The sequence below is a fragment of the Ictidomys tridecemlineatus genome, chromosome 10 (genome assembly GCF_052094955.1).
Source record: "Ictidomys tridecemlineatus isolate mIctTri1 chromosome 10, mIctTri1.hap1, whole genome shotgun sequence".
NCBI classification, from domain to species: domain Eukaryota; kingdom Metazoa; phylum Chordata; class Mammalia; order Rodentia; family Sciuridae; genus Ictidomys; species Ictidomys tridecemlineatus.
Genome location: NC_135486.1, coordinates 136,060,193 through 136,079,285, shown reverse-complemented (window position 1 = coordinate 136,079,285; position 19,093 = coordinate 136,060,193). Strand labels below are relative to the sequence as shown.

At 47.1% G+C, this 19,093-nt stretch overlaps 1 protein-coding gene across 5 annotated transcripts in view; it reads right to left on the bottom strand.

Moving 5' to 3' along the window:
• The window catches only part of Rab40c (RAB40C, member RAS oncogene family), a 34,007-nt gene that overhangs the window by 2,163 nt on the left and 12,751 nt on the right, over positions 1–19,093 (bottom strand). For 4 of the 5 annotated variants that reach the window (XM_078024825.1, XM_078024826.1, XM_021725385.3 and 1 more), the window contains 4 exons: positions 7,265–7,325; positions 6,504–6,564; positions 620–697; positions 224–446 (listed from right to left, as the gene is read on the bottom strand). In XM_078024825.1, the coding sequence (XP_077880951.1) occupies positions 224–446; positions 620–697; positions 6,504–6,564; positions 7,265–7,325 (423 nt within the window). Of the gene's footprint in view, positions 1–223; positions 447–619; positions 698–6,503; positions 6,565–7,264; positions 7,326–13,724; positions 13,967–19,093 lie in introns of all 5 variants that reach the window. The other variant, XM_040278506.2, reaches the window with a different exon arrangement.

Here is a 19,093-nt window from a genome sequence, read left to right as displayed (position 1 = left end):
CGTTTGCCCAGCAGCCAACTGCCAGGAAGCACGGGTCAATGGCCCCATCTCCCGTGGTTTCTGGTCGAGGTATGGAATAGGGCAGGCAGAACACTGCAAAACTCCAGAGGGACCCCACATGCAGAACTGCTCACTGCATGTAGCATAAGGGGACTGTGGCTCTGGAGGATCCTTCCCATTTTCCCCCCAGCACTCTCAGCTCCACCCCCACATTGCCACCCACCTCGATTGGGCCTCCAGATCTTCTCCATTCCATGCCGCATAAGCACAATGCGTGAGAGTTCGGTGAAGGATTCAATGACATTGAAGTTGCACAGGGGGCTGACCTCAAAGAACGTCATGCAGTTCTTCTCCGCATAGGCTCGGGCCTGCTCGGTTGGGACTTGCCGCTTGAAGGCCAGATGCAGCCGGTTCCCAACAAGGATCCGGGGGACCCCAGGTGCATGCTTGGGTTGGAGAGACACAGTATTCAGAGGCAAATCTCAGGACACACCAACCCCTCAGTCTTGAGCAGACCCCCCCCATCACCCACAAGCTATGGAGTGGTCATAGCAGGCAATATACCTGGGTACAGCCTAGTCCTGTGCCTTCCCCTGCAGGGGTGCAGACCCACACCTACCTCATCAATCTCTTTGATCCACCGGTCAATGCCATCAAAGGACCAGCGGTTTGTGATGTCATATACCAAAAGGATCCCCTGCAAGGGAGACATATAGAGGTCACCTACAGAGGTCACCTAAGCGTGGACCCAGGAACACTGGCACAGCAGACTTCGTGGGTTACTAGCATGAACATCAGATGGGAAATGTACCTGCTGCCAAACAAGGGGGCAGTTGAGGAGGGGACCTGAAGGAAACCTTCTGTAAGAGGGGGTGGCTCAGATGCTACTCCCTCCCACCCCTGAGATGTCTTCAATTTCTGATCTCCAGGCACAGCACAGGCTTTACTCTGAAACCATTCAAACATTACAGAAGCTAAGCTGCAACACACCCAGGTCTGGGCTATGTGGCCACAGAGCTGCAAGATGGGAGCTGAGTGTCCTTGCAGTCAGTCTAGCAGTGAACTCTGCCCCTGGAGTACTTGGGGGCTGAGCAGAGCTTAACAGAGGCATTTCTGAGTCTTCCAACCAGAAATCTGCAGAGCAGGGTGTTAGTTGCTACAGGAGCAGGTTTTCATGAGGGCTCCCCGCAACCAAGCTGAGCAGGATCTGCTATGGGGTCTTTTCTGCTACATCCCTTAGAGATCAATTAGCAGGAGCTCAGCTCTGGGCTGTCTCACCTGCCCTGAGTATCTCTCAGCAGTGACACCCTCATGGCTCTCCAGCAGGCGCCCAGCCACCACAGTATTCATCAGCACTCTGAACCCACCCAGAGAGCCACAAAGCTGCATATGACAGAGGACAGGCAAGGGCTGAGAGTGTAGGCAAGGGCAGTGTGCACCTCAGGGCCAGGGCTCAGAGCCTTCCCCTCCAACACACCCTCTCGTTTCTGCAAGACCAGTGTGGCCCCAGGTCTCCTTGAGACAAAGGCCCTATCCTTTGGATAGCAGGCCTAGAACAGGGCCGCATCCACATCTAGGAGGAACCCCTCTAGCCCAGAGGGGAAACCCCCAGGCCAGGCACCCCTATGAAGAACTGACCAACCTGAGCCAGATGGGTGGGCAAAAAATGGTAAGACTTACAATAAATTAACACATACCTAGGTGTAAGCTCTGTTGCTCAGGCACAGGGACCTAGCCTATCGTTTGCTGCAAGGAGAGGGGTGGCTTGGGGGGGGGGTCAGTGCCCCCTGAAGCATCATAGCAAGCTCTAGTGTGGCAATCCGAGTCGGAGCCCAAAGACTCCCCTGTCAGGGGGCAGCTCAGCACTGCTGAGAGCCAGGAACAACTATATGGTGGGCCGACACTCACTGGGAAAGCCGACAAGGTAAGGCATAACAGTCATGCAGAAAATGAAAATAGCAGAAGTGCACTTCACAGGTATGATGGGTGGTCAGATAGTGAAGCTCAGGGCTAGAGACGGCTGAGTGCTGTGCACAGGATGATGATTTTTTCTCCCCGGTACAGGGAATTGAACCCAGGGGCACTTTACCACTGAGCTACATCCCAGCCCTTTTTACTTTGAGACAGAGTCTTGCCAAGTCCTTAGCACCTTGCTGAGTTGCCCAGGCTGGCCTGAACTCACAACCCTCCTACCTCAGCCTCCTGAGTCACTGGGATCACAGGTGTGGCCGCTGTGCCTGGCACCATATCTTACAGAATGAGGATATAAACACAATCCTGCACAGAGAAGTCTGGGTGGCAGGTGATTTCCACTTTCTTTCTTATGTTTTCCCCATTTCCTGCAATGACACTTGTGTCACATTTTAAAGGAATGAGTAGAAGGCTTACTGAGGCTGGACAGGTTGGCTTTGGCTTCAACTGTGCCCTGAGGTGGTCGAGAGCCCTGGCCACCCCTCCTGGCTAGTGCCAGCAGTCCCAGCTCTCCTCTTGTGTGCCCTAAGCAGGCAGGCCCTTTCTGGTACTGTCTAAATCCAATCAGTTGGGGTTATGAGCAGAAGAGGCAGGGTGGAAGGTCACAAAGACAAAGGCCAGCACTGGTCTCATTATAGGCAGAAAGACCCAGTAATCATGGATTTGTCTGGGAAAACTATTTGGGATGAACTATTTGGCAGGATAGCCAAGAAACCAAAATGTGGTTCCTTTTTACCAGAACCAATCCCAAAAGAATCCCAGCATCACTCCTGTGTTTCAAAGAGGCAGAACAAGGGGAAAATAGACTACTTACCACATTTTGCCTTTTTAGTGATGACAGTAATATATGCTCTGATTTTTAAAAGCTAAGTAGTACTCTAAGACATAAGTAAAAAATGTAGGTGCTCCCCTCATCCAGCCCCCTGAGTGTCTCCCAGAGGTCCCCATGCCTCCTGGCTCACTTCTCACACACAGGCTGGAGCTCAGACCCACCCTCTCTGACACGAGCCACTTCCCAGCCTCAGATGCTGCCTTTGGTAACAACCTGCTGTAAGGCCCCTTGGAGCGCCCCTGTTTTTCGCTCATCTCAGCCTCTAGGATAAACTCCTGGAAGTGCGACTGCTGGGTCCAAGCAGGGATGCCCTTCTGTTATGACTGCTTTCTGATCTCCAACCCATACGCCAGAAACACACAGGATGGAGGCACAGCTACTCTGAGTTTCTGACAGATACATGGACCTATGTTATGAACTGAGATGGAGAGGTGCCTTGGCTAAAAACAAAACTTAGGGGCTGAGGACATAGCTTAGTTAGTAAAGTGCTTGCCTTGCTTGCATACACATGGTCCTGGGTTCAATCCCCAGCAGCCCCACCTCACACACACACCAAAAAAAAAAAAAAAATGTATCCAGGTATCATCCTGCAGTTGCACAGCTTGGGAGGCTGGGGCAGGAGAATCTCTTGAGCCCAGGAGATAGAGGCCAGCCTGGGCAACAGAGCTAGATTTCATTAAAAAGGGTGGGGGGGGCTGGAGTTGTAGCACAGCAGTAGAACGCTTGCCTTGTATGTGTGAGGCACTGCATTCAATTCCAAGCACCACATATAAATAAGCAAATAAAATAAAGATTCATCAACAACTTAAAATTAAAAAAAATAGTATTTGACAGGCTGGGGGTGGGGTGAAGCTTGAGTAGAGCACTTGCCTGGCATGCATAAAGCCCTGGGTTGGGTTCAATCCCTAGTACCACAAAACAAACAACAGCCAGAGTGAAACCCTCCTGCCTGTTTCCTCAGCACCAGGCTCTGCCCAGGAATAAGTGCCACACTGTGTTCTAACATGTGCCACCCATACCCACAAGTGGCTGCTGTCCTCAGCAGTCATCCTGTATGGCTTTCCATATGAGGAGGCTCTACCTTGAGGAACTTATCACTACCACACCAGCTGGTCTAAGCCAGCTGACCCTGAGCCCTCAACAGAACAGGGCAGTTCCTCTCACTGGCACAGCCAGACTCCCCTGCCCCCAGCCCCAGGTTCTCACACCAGGGTGACCATCTTACTCCCTCCGTAGGCAGCACCAGCCTTCGGGGCCTTAAGAGGCCACCTCTGACCTCAGCCACAGACAGCATGCTTGGCCCATAGGTGCCAACGAGAACAGCCTGTGGCTCCTTGGTGAAAAGTAAAGGGATTCTGCAGCAGCCACAAGACAGTGCTGTACATGACAGATGATGAGCAAGACAGTGGCCAGAGGCCTCTATTGGTGCCATCTTCAAGACCCAAGATCTACAGGCCTCTGTCCTCATGAGGGGGTCAAAAAATGACACTGCTTAATCTGGAAGGATGGTACACGCCATCAGGGGCTGCACACAGAAGCATTGCTACACTTGCTCTAGAGACTCCATTACCTCCCTGCTGTTCCCCAAGCAGGACACACACAGGAGAGACAGGATAGTAGCAGGGCAGGCTCAGGGCTTCTCCTGGGACAAGGCCACTAGGAAGCACCTGGTACTCCCCACCTGAGCCCAAGATGTGCACTTGGGGTTTGTAATTACTCTTCTTAGCCAGGATATGGCAACTAAGAACTTCCAAAAGTAAAAAGCAAATCAAAACCCATCTATTGCCATAGATACTTTGGAAAGAACACAGAAATAATGACACCTGCTTTGCTTCCCAGAAAACAGTCTGGCAGAGGCAGAGCTTAATAGTGCTATGGTGGGAACACCACAGGTGAGTCCAGCCAGGCTTCCTTGCCTTTCCATGACTTCCCAATAACCCTCTATGCCCCACCAGGGTAACTGCTCTCTTTACTATATTGTCTTATTGTAAAAGTCTACATGTTTATTGCAGAAACTAGAAAGTGCTGAAAAGCAAATGGAAAACAATAAACTTTTTTGTTGTTGTTGTTACTGGGGACTGAACTCAGAGGTGCTCTACCACTGAGCCATATCCCCAGCCCTTATTTTTTGAGAAAGGGTCTACTAAGTTGCTTAACCCTCACTAAGTTGCTCAGGCTGGTCTTGAACTTGCGATCTTCCTGTCTCAGCTTCTTAAGTTGCTAGGATTACAGGCGTGTGCCAAGGTACCAGGCTTTATCTTTTTTTGCAGCGCTAGGGATCAAACCCAGGGCCTTGAACATGGTAGGCAAGCACTTTATCACTACATCCCCAACCCCCAAACATTTTTTAAAATATTTTTTTTAGTTGTAGATGGACACAATACCTTTATTTTGTCTTTATTTTTCATGTGGTACTGGGGATCAAACCCAGTGCCTCACGCATGCTGGCAAGTGCTCTACCACTAAGCACCACCCTGGCTTCCCAATAAAATATGTTTAAAAATAGATGTAAAAGCTGGGCACAGTGGCACATGCCTATAATCCCAGTGGCTTGGGAGGTTGAGACAGGAGGATTGTAAGCTCAAGGCCGGCCTCAGCAAGTTAATAAGACTCTAAGCAACTTAGTGAGACCCTGTCTCAAAATAAACAAAAAGGGCTATAGGTATGTGGCTCAATGATAAAGTATCCTGGGTTTAAAAAAAACAAACATATATATATATATATATATATATATATATATATATATATATATATAAAATCTTTTTTTTTTTTTTTAAATGTTGCCCAAGCTGGCCTCCAACTCTCCAACTCATGGACTCCAGCCTCAGCTTCCAGAGTAGCTGGGATTACAGGTGATACCATCACATCCAGCTTAACAAGATGTATTTCAATAGCTCGGAGAGGGTGCTATGACCATTGTGCTATGTTCAGGGCACATTCCAAAGCACCAGGCAGAAGGCCACTGGCCACAGCTTGAGAATAGCAATGCACTGTACAGGGACACTGAAAGCAGGTGCATTGAGGACATAGTCAACATTGCGGGGAGGCTTCCACGCTCAGAAAGAGTGTCAAGGAGGATGGCTGTGTGCAGTACTAGAGATTGAACCCAGGGGCATCCCACCACTGAGCTACATCCCAGCCCTTCTGATTTTGATCAAGACCTCTCTTGAGCTTGAGACCCCTCCTGCCTCAGCCTCTCAAGTGTGTGGGATCACTGGTGTGCACTACTGCGCACAAATGCCATTTCTTTTTTTTTTTTTAATATTATCATCATAGATGGACACAACATCTTTATTTTTATTTATTTATTTTTATGTGGTGCTGAGGATTGAACCCAGGTCTCCATGCAGGTGAGGCAAGCGCTCTACCACTGAGCTACAACCCCAGCCCACAAGTGCCATTTCTTTGGAGAGCTATCCAGAAGACCTATGCTTATTATGTCTTGAGGTTTTCTTTAAAAAAAAAACAAACAAACCAAAAAAAACTGATGGGTAAAAAGTCAGCCCCAGAGAAGTTGATTAGAGCAGGCATTTAATATACATTTAATATACAGGCTATCAGGGAAAGCCTGATGTTCATATATCAAAAAATCCCTTAAAAAGGAATAATGTGCTTTGGATATTGGACAGGACAGCTGCCTGACCAGAAAAGGTCACAAGAAACCATCTGAAAAGCAGCAAGAGAGTGTCACTGGTCTTACCTGTGCGCCCCTGGAGTAGGACCTGAAGATGGTGCAGAACCGGCCCTGGCCCGAAGTGTCCCTGAAACACATAGGGAGTCAGAGGGACCTGAGTGAGGGGTCATGTCCTCCGCTCTGGCTCAGCAGCTCATCTGGACATCCTGGAGAGGCCAGGCGAGGGAGCCAGAGAAGTGCAGAGAGGGTATGCCAGGAAGATGCCAACTACGCAGATCATGCCAGCCCCGTGAGTAACATCACAGAGGCAGACCAAGAGGGCAGCCCTTGTCTACCTGCTCAATGAGTCCCACTTGGGCCTGGAAGTCCAGGACGCTAACTGGAGAACCCCAGAGACCAATGAAATTGTTGTCGCAGACTTTGAAGTTCTGGGAAATGTTTTTTTTTTTTTGTTGCTGTTGATGGGCCTTTATTTTATTTATTTATATTGGTGTTGAGAATCGAACCCAGTACCTCACACATGCTAGGCAAGCACTCTGCCACTGAGCCACAGCCCAGCCCATGAAATGTGTTCTTTAATGTGTAGCCCAGGAAAATGCCACGAGAGGCAGCATCAGCCACTGTGAAAATAAGTCTTTGAGGGCAAAGAGGGCATGGGCCCTGTCAGGACAAGATGCCTTAAATACTCCTGTTTTCCTATCTCGCAACAGAGTCCATTCCCTGCTTGAGCAGGGCCTGTTTAAATGGCAACTACAAGCAGGATATAAAGAGGGTGCCTTCCTATTTCACCCCATGGCTCCCTGTCTCCACCCAACACCCCAACTTACCAGAGCTCCAGCTTGACACGCCTCCCGTCCAGCAGGATGGTGGTTGTCTTGTAGTCAATCCCTGTGAAGAAGCACAGGGATATGGCAACCCTCAGCAACCAGCCTCCCCAGAGCTCAGACTCCTCAACTGAGCCTGTGCTGCAAAGTGGAAAAAAGTGTTTCCCTGCAACCTGCTGGGGAATAGGGCAGGAGTACTCCCTGTGGCCCCAGCCCAGCCCACCTGCACACAGCAACCACAGGACAAGGCAAGTGCTGAGGTCAGGACAAGGCAATGGCTGCAGGCTGGCCACACCAGCCTTTCCAGGGGCTCTGAGTCAGGCAGGCTGGAAGGACATGGCTCACCTCCACTTTCACCTACTAAATGTGGATTCTGAGGCTAAACTCTCAAAGGCCTGCTGTGGCCCCAGGAACTCACAATTGGAGCATTATCAAGGATGAGGCAACTTAAAGATGTTGTTCCCTTCCCATCCCCTCCTTCCCTTCCTCTTGTGTGTGCAGTACTGGGGATTGAACCCAGGGGCATCCCACCACTGAGCTACATCCCAGCCCTTCTGATTTTGAGTCAAGACCTCTCTTGAGCTTGAGGCCCCTCCTGCCTCAGCCTCCCAAGTGCGTGGGATCACCGGTGTGCATACTGTGCACAAGCTCTCCATTTCTTTGGAGAGCTGTCCAGAAGACCTACGCTTACTATGTCTTGTCTTGTTCTTTTCTTTTCTTTTTTTTTAATATTTATTTATTTATTTTTAAAGAAAGAGTGAGAGAGAGGGAGAGAGAGAGAGAATTTTAATATTTATTTTTTAGTATTTGGCGGACACAACATCTTTGTCTGTATGTGGTGCTGAGGATCGAACCCAGGCCGCACGCATGCCAGCTGAGCGCGCTACCGCTTGAGCCACATCCCCAGCCCTCTATTTATTTAAAAAAAAAAAAAAAAACATTGATGTGTAAAAAGTCAGTCCCAGAGAAGTTGATTAGAGCAGGCCACTCTGCACATTTAATATATAGGCAACAAGAACCCTGTCCACAGCTCCTGCCCATAGTGCTCAGTCCTCATTCATACAAGCCTTAAACATATCAGGTTCTCCTTTTTTTGTTTTTGTACCAGGAATTGAACCCAGGGATGCTTTATCACTGAGCCACATCCCCAGCCCTTTTGTTTTGTTTTAATATCTTTATTTTTATGTGGTGCTGAGGATTGAACCCAGTGCTCAGGCGTGTGAGGCGACCAGTCTCACTCTGAGCCACAATCCCAGCCCCCAGCCTTTTTTATTTTGAGACAAGATCTCATTAACTTGCTGAGGCTCATCTCAAACTTGTGATCTTCCTGCCTCAGCCTTCTAAGTCATGGGGATTATAGACTGCACCATGGTGTCTGGCAGGTTCTCAGCTTTTATAACCCTTGCTCCAAGGGGGCTGGAAGTGGGCATTTTTTTAATTTTTTTTTTTTTTTTTAGTTGTAGATGGACACAATATCTTTGTTTTATTTATTTATTTTTGAATGTGGTGCTGAGGATTGAACTCAGCGTCTCAAGCACTCGAGGTGAGTGCTCAACCACTGAGCTACAACCCCAGCCCTGGAAAAGGGCATTTTAAACATACACATCACTCTCAAACGATGGTGTCTGTATATCTGTAGGTGTGTCTGTCTTTATATCTGTGTCTGTGTCTCTGCATGTTCTATATCTCTGTGTGTTTCTCTATTTTTGTGGGTCCATATGCCTCTGCATGTGTCTATCTCTATACCTCTGCATATCTATTTTTTTGTGCATGTGTCTGTGCATGACTGTGTGTATATGGCCCTATCCAGGCAGGCAGATCACTTGGTACCCCTTCAGCCATCAGGAGCTCCTTTCAGGCATCTGTTGGCCTAGCAAATTAGTGACTGTATATCAAAACCTTGTTGTTTTGATATATAGCCAATACCATGTTGGTTTTGGTGCTATTGCTCTGTAGTATAGTTAAGATCTGGTATTGTGATACCTCTTGCTTCACTCCTCTTGCTGAGAATTGCTTTGGCTATTCTGGGTCTCTTATTTTTTCAAATGAATTTGATGACTGCTTTTTCTAGTTCTATAAAGAAGGTCATTGGGATTATAATAGGAAGTGCATTAAACCTGTATAATGCTTCTGGTAGTACAGCCATTTTGACTACATTAATTCTGTCTATCCAGGAGCATGGGAGGTCTTTCCATCTCCCAAGGTATTCTTCCATTTTTTTTTTCTTTAGTGTTCTGTAGTTTTCTTTGTAGAGCTCCTTCACCTCTTCTGATTAACTCCCAAGTTTTTTTTTTTTTTTGGAGGCTACTTGAATGGGGCAGTTTTCCTAATTTCTTTCAGTAGATTTATCACTGATGTATAGGAACATGTTTGATTTATGGGTGTTGATTTTATATTCTGCTACTTTGCTGAATTCATTTATTAGTTCCAGAAGTTTTCTGATGAATTTTTTTTGAATCTTCTAAATATAGAATCATGTCAGGGCTGGGGATGTGGCTCAAGCGGTAGTGCGCTCACTTGGCATGCGTGCAGCCCGGGTTCGATCCTCAGCACCACATACAAACAAAGATGTTGTGTCCGCCGAAAACTAAAAAATAAATATTAAAAAATTCTCTCTCTCTCTCCCTCTCTCATTCTCTCTTTAAAAAAAAAAAGAATCATGTCATTGGCAAATAGTTTGAGTTCTTCTCTTCCTATTCATACCCCTTTAATTTCTTTCTCCTATATAATTACTCTGGCTAGAGTTTCAAGGACAATGTTGAATAGAAATGGTAAAAGAGGGCATCCTTGTCTTGTTCCACTTTTTAGAGGGAATGCTTCTTCTCAGCAAATGAAAGAATCAATAATGTGAAAAGATAGCCCACAGAGTGGGAGAAAATCTTTACCACATGCACTTCAGATAGAGCATTAACCCCCAGGATATACAAAGAACTCAAAAACCTTAACACCAAAAATAAATAAATAAATAAACACACACACACACACACACACACACACACACACACACACACACATATCCCAACCAACAAATGGGCTAAGGAATTGAACAGACACTTCACTGAAGAAGAAATACAATTGATCAACAAAAAATGTTCAACATTTCTAGCAATTGGAGAAATGCAAATCAAAACTACTTTAAGATTTCATCTCTGGGGTGAGGGGGTGGCTCAGTGGTAGAGCACTTGCCTAGCATGTGCAAGGCCCTGGGTTCAATCCTCAGGACCACATATAAATAAATAAAATAAAAGATCTATTAACAACTAAAAAATATTAAAAAGAAAAAGATTTCATCTCACTCTAGTCAGAATGGCAATTATCAAGAATACAAGCAATAATAAATGTTGATGAGGATGTGGGGGAAAAGGTACACTCATACATTGCTGGTGGGACTGCAAATTAGTGCAATCATTATGGAAATCAGTATGAAGATTCCTCAGGAAACCTGGAATGGAACCACCATTTGACCCAGCTATCCCACTTCTCAGTTTATACCCAAAGGACTTAAAATCAGCACACTATGGGCTGGGGATGTGGCTCAAGTGGTAGTGAGCTCGCCTGGCATGTGTGCAGCCCGGGTTCGATCCTCAGTACCACATACAAACAAAGATGTTGTGTCCGCCAAAAACTAAAAAATAAATATTAAAAAAAAAATTCTCTCTCTCTCTCTCCCTCTCTGTCTTTAAAAAAAAAAAATCAGCATACTACAGTGATGCAGCCACATCAATGTTTATAGCAGTTCAACTCACAATAGCTAAGCTATGGAACCAACCTAGGTGTCCTTTAACAGATGAATGAATAAAGGAAGCATGTTATATATACACAATGGAATATTACTTAGCCTTAAAGAAGAATAAAATTATGGCATCTGCCAGTAAATGGATAGAGCTGGAGAATATCATGCTATGCAAAATACGCCAATTCCCTAAAACCAAAAGCCAAATGTTTTCTCTGATATGTGGGTGCTAATTCACAATGGGGGAGGAGGCTATGGAAGAATAGTTACTTTAGGTACAGGGGAGTGAAGGGAGGGGAGAGGGCCTGGGGGTAGGAAAAATAGTAGAACAAATGAGACATTATTACCCTATGTACATATACAACTACATAACCCGCGATTCTATATCGTGTACTAAACCAGAAGAATGAGAAATTATATGTCATTTATGTATGATGTGTCAAAGTGCATTCTACTGTCATGTACAATTATTAATCAGAACAAATTCTTAAAAAAGTATAAGGCCAAGCATGTTGGCTCATGCCTATAATCCCAGCAGCTTGGGAGGCTGAGATAGGAAGATCACAAATGCAAAGCCAATCTCAGCAACAGCAAAGCACTAAGCAACTCAGTGAGACCCCGTCTCTAACTAAAATACAAAATAGGGATTGGGATGTGGCTCAGTGGTTGAGTGCCTCTAAATTCAATCCCCAGTACTAAAAAGGAAAAAATAAAAATAAAAAGTATCAGCAGAGAGAAAAATGTAGCTCACAAAATGGAAGAAAATATTTGTAAATCATGTATTTTATTAAGAACTGAGAGTTCTATAAGTCAACCTGATTAAAAATGGGCAAAGGCCTTGAATAGATACTTCCCCAAAGATGATACACCAATAGCCACTGAGCACAAGAAACCATGCTGAGACAGTGGAATGAATCATATATGAATACATAACCAGTGTAATGCCACATGACATACAATCACAAGAATGGGAAGCTATGCCCCATGTGTACATAACATGTCAAAATATATTCTACTGGGCTGGGGATGTGGCTCAAGTGGTAGTGCGCTTGCCTAGCATGCGCGAGGCACTGGGTTTGATTCTGAGTACCACATAAAAATAAAATAAAGATATGTGTCCACCTACAACTAAAAAATAAACTTAAAAAAACTACCATAAAATTAATATATATTCTACTATTATGCATAACTAAAAAAAAAAAAATGTGGAATACCGCCAGGAAAAGTGAGTCAGAACCAAGCTGCTCCTTCATGATGATGCATGTCTGTAATCCTAGCAGCTTGGGAGGCTGAGGCAGGAGGATTTTGAGTTCAAGGCCAGCCTCAGCAACTTAGGACGGCCCTTTCTCAAAAAAATAAAAAAAGCTGGGATGTGGCTCAGTGGTTAAATGGCCCTGGGTTCAATCCCCGGTACCAAACAGAAAAATAAAAATAAAAGAAAGAAACGAAGGGCCAGTGTGGCAAGGGTGTGGAAAAGAGAGCCTTCCATGCACCAGGGGACTGTCGTACAACTGCTGACAGAACAAGTATCCACATACCACTGAGCTGTGTGCTCCAACACCGTTGAGACATCAGATCTCTGAGGATGAGGAAAAGTGAGGGCATCTCATGCACACCCTCAGGGAAAGACCTGCCCAGGCCCAGCCAAAGCCCTCTTCCACCCCCTTCTCCTCAACTTTCCCTCTGCTTTTCTGGAGGAAGCTTCTGGAGTTCTATCCTACATGAAACTCAGTGCTGACAGCGGTGGTGCCACAAGAGACCTATGAGGGACAGTGCTGCAAACAGTGATTTTTGAGGTGCCTGCTTGAGACCAGAATTACCACCTGTCCCCCCAGGAAAGGTGCTGCCCTGCTGCCAAGCCACCTCTAGAGGGCACTGTGGCTCTGTGCCTGGCCAAAGAGCCAGAGTTGCTGCAGGAGAGCTCTGGGCACCCAGGAAAGGCTGAGGAAGAGACCACGCTTGTCACCAAGAGACCTGGGGCACAAAGAGCTGTGCTGATGCCTCACATATCACACCTATTACCACCACTGGAAACAAAGACCTCAGCTGGACTTCGAGGCCATCCTGCCACTGGCCCAGCTCACTGCGTGACACCCAGAGGCCTATCTGATGCGTTCACTGCTCTTACAGCAGACAGAGGATGGATGGAGCCCAGCCCCTTGAGGGCCCTGAGTTCTTCTGGGATAGAGACCCTATGGCCTGGGCGTCAGATCCAGACACTGAGAAGGGGGCTGCTTAGAGGAAGGGAGTGCCTGCTCCCTAGCCACCTGTGTGCAGCACACACTCAGCTGTCCCACACTCCCAGGTAGCATAGCGTTCAGTAAACACAGGCGTGGAATGATCTAGACTTATAACGGTCATGCTGGAAATGGACAAGACTCCCTAGTGGCCACTCCTCTGAGCACAGTCTACCAAGGGCCTTACCACTGGTAACCCAAGGCCACTGAGCCCCAAGATGCAACTCCAGAGCAAGTCTGACTCCAAGAGAAGGGCACACACAGCCTCAAGGGAACAGGAAGGCCAGGTAGTATGGGCCCAACAGGATCTGCACTGAGGTGAAAGGGCAACAGGTCCCAAAGCAGACAGCAGGGTCCAGATAGGACAGGTTCATGAACCAGCTGAGACTAGGGAGGGCACAGAGTTCCTGGGTTACCACTTTTACCTGGGAAATTTAGTCATGGATATCAAAAAATATCAAGTACATTCTTCAAGCTTGGTTTGTCCTCTTACCTCCATCTCCCAGACCCATATCAACTGTGAAGAGTGGTCTGCCAAAACAGGTCTGTAGGCCAGGAGTGATGGCCAGCCTTGACAGCCCCTCCTCCTCCCATCAGTCCTGAAACATTCAGCTGCTTTTTAAAAGATGATAGGGTGGTCAGGCATGGTGAAGCACATCTGTAATCCCAGCGACTTGAGAGGCCGAGGCAGGAGAATCACAAGTTCAAGGACAGCCTGGACAATTTAGCAAGACCCTGCCTCAAAATAAAATAAAAAGGACTGGGATGTACTCAGTGGGAGAGCACCCCTGGATTCCATCCCCCGTACACACACACACACACACACATATATACACACACACACACACACACACACACACACACAAAAGGTGAGGCTGGCCGGACGCAGTGGCATCCACCTGTAATCCCAGCAGCTCAGGAGGCTGAGGCAGGAGGATCACAAGTTCAAAGCCAGCCTCTGCAAAAGCAAGATGCTAAGCAACTCAGTTGGACCCTGTCTCTCAATAAAATACAAAATAGGGCTGGGGATATGGCTCAGTAATCGAGTGTCCCCGAGTTCAATCCCCAGTACCAAAAAAAAAAAAAAAAAAAAAAGGTGAGACTGGGAGTGTAGCCTCGGGGTAGAGCATGTGCTCAGCATGCATGAGGCCCTGGGTTCAATCCCTAGCACCAAAAATAAAAATAAAAACAAGTGATTATCAGGAGTTCTATTCCAGGTCTGGTGGCAGAAGCCTGTAGTCCCAGCACTAGAGAGGCTGAGGTGGGAGACCAAGAGCACACAACCAGCCTGAGCAACATAGTCAGACCCATTCCAAAAGAAAGTTAAAAAGTTGCATGGCACAAGCATTCAGAACAGAACTGCACTATAGAACCAGCCCAGCTACACAAGCAACTCATGATGACCAAGTGAGCTGGCTCCTGCAGCACATTTGCACTGAATACACACACAGAATAGGTCCCATGGATGTCCATGTCTCTGGGCCTATAACTCAGGGGCCAGCAGTGGGTGACCTGAGGCAGGTGGCTTTGCCATCAGCCCTCATCAGCCGTTCCCTTCTTTCCAAAGCCCAGGAAGACAAGCTGGCTCTCCTCTGGAAAGCATCTTTTTTCTATTCTTCAAAATCCAAAATCAGCTCCCCCTAGTCCTGTATCCAGCTTGCCAAGTGAAGGCTCACAGCTACTGAAGGAATCAGGGTCCCTGACCTTCCATCAGACACGTGGCCTTTCTTACCATAAGCACCAGACACTTTCAGTATTTCAGTATTTGGTCTGCAATATCTTCAATGCTCACTGCACAGTGCTGAGGGGATGGTGCACCAGGTGGCCGCAGAGAGTCCAGTAGGAAAGGCAGAACCCAGAGGGCTAATGAAAGTCCACTTAGCAGGGCTGTGCCAGGGCTACCAGGAAGGGAGCCCTTGTCTGGGGAGGTTTCTCAGAGGAGCAATTATCATTTATCCAATGCTTCAGAGTGAGCAACTCTCTGGTGGGGATGATGGGTGGAGGCTGCTTCGGAGGGTGGAGGGGTACAGCTGCTGGAGGCAGAGCAATGAACTGTAACAAAGCCTGGTGCCCAGGTACCAGAAGCATGGTGGGCTGTGTTGGGCACAGGCTGGCAGGTCTGCTGGGGCTCCCAGGAAAAGCCATAAGCAGCTGGAGTCTGGATGTCATCCATGCAGAGGTCCATCCACTCTGTTTTGTTTATTTTTTTATGTGGTGCTGAGGATCAAATCCAGTGCCTCACAGATGCCAGGCAAGCTCCCTACCACTGAGCCAAAACCCCAGCATGTCCATCCATTCTTGTGCCACCTTTTTTCCCTTCATTTAAAAAAAATATTTATTTACTTATTCAGTTGTAGTTGGACACAATACCTTTATTTTTATGTGGTGCTGAGGATTGAACCTAGGGCCTAGCATGTGCTAGGCAAGTGCTCTACCACTAGCCATGACACCAGCTCAAAATCACTCTTTTTTAAGGATATCAGATAATATACTGTTCAGTTAAAAAGGCAAGGCCCCTGAAAGGGCTGGTGCCTCTCTAGGGCCTTCAGCTAATCTATACCAAGGCTTCACGAGTGCCAGGGGCTCTAGGTGGGTCTGAAGGCCTTACCACTAGTTCAGGTCCACCCCAGTGGCCCTCTAGCTCACCTGACCCTGGTGAGCTGTTACCTCCTGGCAGACCTGCACTAACACATGTACTTATAAGACTCCAGAAGCACTATCATCATGAGACTCAGAAAGAAACTGAAGCAGGGATGTCAGAACACCAGCCTTACTCCTGAGAACAAAGTCATCAGCCAGAGTTCCTGGCTGTGTGTACCACATGGCTGCAACCTCCCTGTCCAAAATTACATGAGCCTAAATCCTGCAATGTCATTCCCAAGTCCTGCCAGGTGCTTAGTGACTCCAAGAGAGGCCAGTGCTGTCTAATTCCTCATCCTCCACCAGGGCCTTTTTCTTCTAACAGCTCTTAGGACAACCTCTTTGCCGAGTGCTCTGTGCAGTTCTCCACACCCCTGGTGCTGGGTAACTCCGTATGCTTGTACTCCTCAGTTTATCCTTCTACACACCTAGCTGCTATCAGTCATCTTGACCTATGCTGGCCAGAGTGACCACTGGGATAACTGCCTAGGTGTCTGATCTTTCCTTTCTAGCCTTTCTATGGTGGTTTTAAATACTTCTGCTGATTTGTAACTTCTAGAAGCTCTCTGGAGTCTGGATGTCCTTCCTGATAGTATCCTTGTTTCTCTTCTTGAAGGTAGTTGGCTCCAGCACACTAATGGGAAGATACTCTCTGAGGTCCTTTTGTGTCTCTGCTTTGATCTGTCCTTTTGATGACCTTGGCTGTTCCTTCACCCCTCAAAGAGTGACCTTGAGAAGTTGTGGGAAGATATGAGGCTCTGGCTTGGGAACTGGGTGTTCACAGGGGAGCTGTTGGGGCATTTCTCTTGACTACTAGTTGTGCAGTAAAAACATGGCTCCTGCCGTGAGCTCCTATCCACCAGTGCTGGAATGGGGTGCAGGGGCCCCTGTTCAGAACAGATTTGGGGTCAGGCTACTCCTAGTTCCTTGCTTTCCCCACCCTCACCATCTCTGGTAGTGTTTGGTGTCCATGGCTCATGTGTCCCCGGTCAGTCTCCCAAACACCTGCTCTGACTTCAGCCCATCTTCAAACGAAGTCCAGGGGGTTCTGTGCAGGCCCCACTCGGCCGTGGCAGCATACCCTGTTTCCCAAACTACTGACCTCTTTCACCTTATAGACTCCCATATTTTTAAAATGTCTTTGCTGTTACTTTAGGGGGTTTTTGAGGCAGTGGCAATTCATTACACACAAGAGTCTTAAATTTCTATGATACACCAGTACCATTCTGGGAGCTGATGGTAATCAAACCTGACTGTTGTCTAGACCATGAGCTTCAGCAGTGGCTCTTGTGGGAGCTGCATACCCCAAGAGGGTGTTTGGAATCTGTGGAATAGTTTTTTGTTGTCCTGAGATTAGGAGGCATGGGTTAGAGATATCAGCTGAACCACCATGTATGTGGCTCTTCTGTACCATGAGGAACTGTCCTGAGACCACAAATGTGCAAACACCTAGTCAAGTTTTCATACAGGGAAACACCTGTGCCAGGGGTCTGGTGGGACCTGACTCTGTCCTATGCTAATACTGTGTTTCTCAGGAATGCCAATGCCGCATAGTCATGGGAGAATGAACCTTGCTCAGGATTTTGCCAAGAACTGCTCACCATTCTAGGAAAAGAAATCCCATATAACACAGGCACGAGATGTACTTTGCCTGCCCCTTCCTCACACATGATACAAAGGATTATGTCAAAATTTACATCCCATTTCTTTCTGCTGTGCATTACAGATGTGTGTGTACACAGGCATATTCAATTGTGTACATTAGCAAAATTATACTGTCTGCATCTTGCTTCAGGATAGAGAAGGGCAGGCTGCAAGCCACTGTCTAAGAGGGCCCCTGGGCCTAGGCCACATACAGGGGACAATCTCAAGTTGGCACCCAGGCCTCCCTGCACTGCCAGTCCCCATGTGTAGTTCTTTGGGAATGATCGAGGACAAACTACAGAAAGGTGAGTGACAAGCACATGGCTGCTCTTTGGCTACTCCAGGAGAAGCCTGAGGGAGGCTAGACAGGCAGGAGCATCAAAATCACTAGGCTGCTGACTCAGGTACTCTCTGAAGGGATATTTCATAGCACCAGTCAGAAGGGCAATGGAGGAATGACAGTGAAAAAGAGATCACTGAAGTGTCAACTTTCTCTTGAATGTGACTTTGTTTTCAATGGTGTTTTGGAAAGCTGAACATAGCTCATGGAGCCCTGTTTTCCTGGGAGCAATAAGCACAGTTGCTGGAGAAGCACAGGAGGAAGGGCAGTGCGGGGCCTGTGAGGGTCACCTGAGTGACAATCTGCTGCAGGCAGCCACTTTCCTGCAGAAATCGATTTATATACCTAAAGAGTGAAGCTGAGCTATCAGATCAGGACTAAGCTGACCTCTGAGAGTTTTCAGTTCTCTTTTTTTGTGTAATGTTGTTATTCCTCTCCTGAGCACTTTGTAATTAATTCCCTTGAGGTGTACTGTCTCAATTCTTACAGATTTGCATTGTGGAGCCCTCCGAAGAAAGGCAAGTGGAAGTAGAAAGTGTGCCTTGTTCTGCATCTGTCAGACAGTTGCTGGCAGAAAGACTGTGCTAGTGACTCTCTGTGTTCTGCACATAAATCGATTAACTGGAGCAGGGATCTGTCAGAGTGAAGACCCACTACATACAAGCTGGCCGGCAGCTCCAACCTAATGACACTGCAGAGTCAGAGTCAGTATAGATCCACCTGTACCCAACAGGCAAGGAGTGAGTCCCCTGAACACACAATGCACACATGCTGCCTTGTTCTGCCTTGTTGGGCCTTTATGGAAGACAGGGCAAGAATAAACATGTAGTGCTGGGGCTGTAGCTCAGTGGCAGAGCACTTGCCAAGCATGCGTGAGGCACTGGGTTTCATCCTCAGCACCACATAAAAATAAATAAATAAAATAAAGGCATTCTGTCCATCTACTACTACAAAAATTTTTTTTAAAGAGAGAGTGAGAGAGGAGAGAGAGTGAGAGAGAGAGAGAATTTTTAATATTTATTTTTCAGTTCTTGGCGGACACAACATCTTTGTTGGTATGTGGTGCTGAGGATCGAACCCGGGGCCGCACGTATGCCAGGCGAGCGCGCTACCGCCTGAGCCACATCCCCAGCCCCTACAAAATTTTTTTTAAAAGAATAAATATGTAATTATTCCTTCCCTTTCCAACATAATTAAGAGTCACCGAGGTTTTTATTTGTGACAATGAACAGAAAATG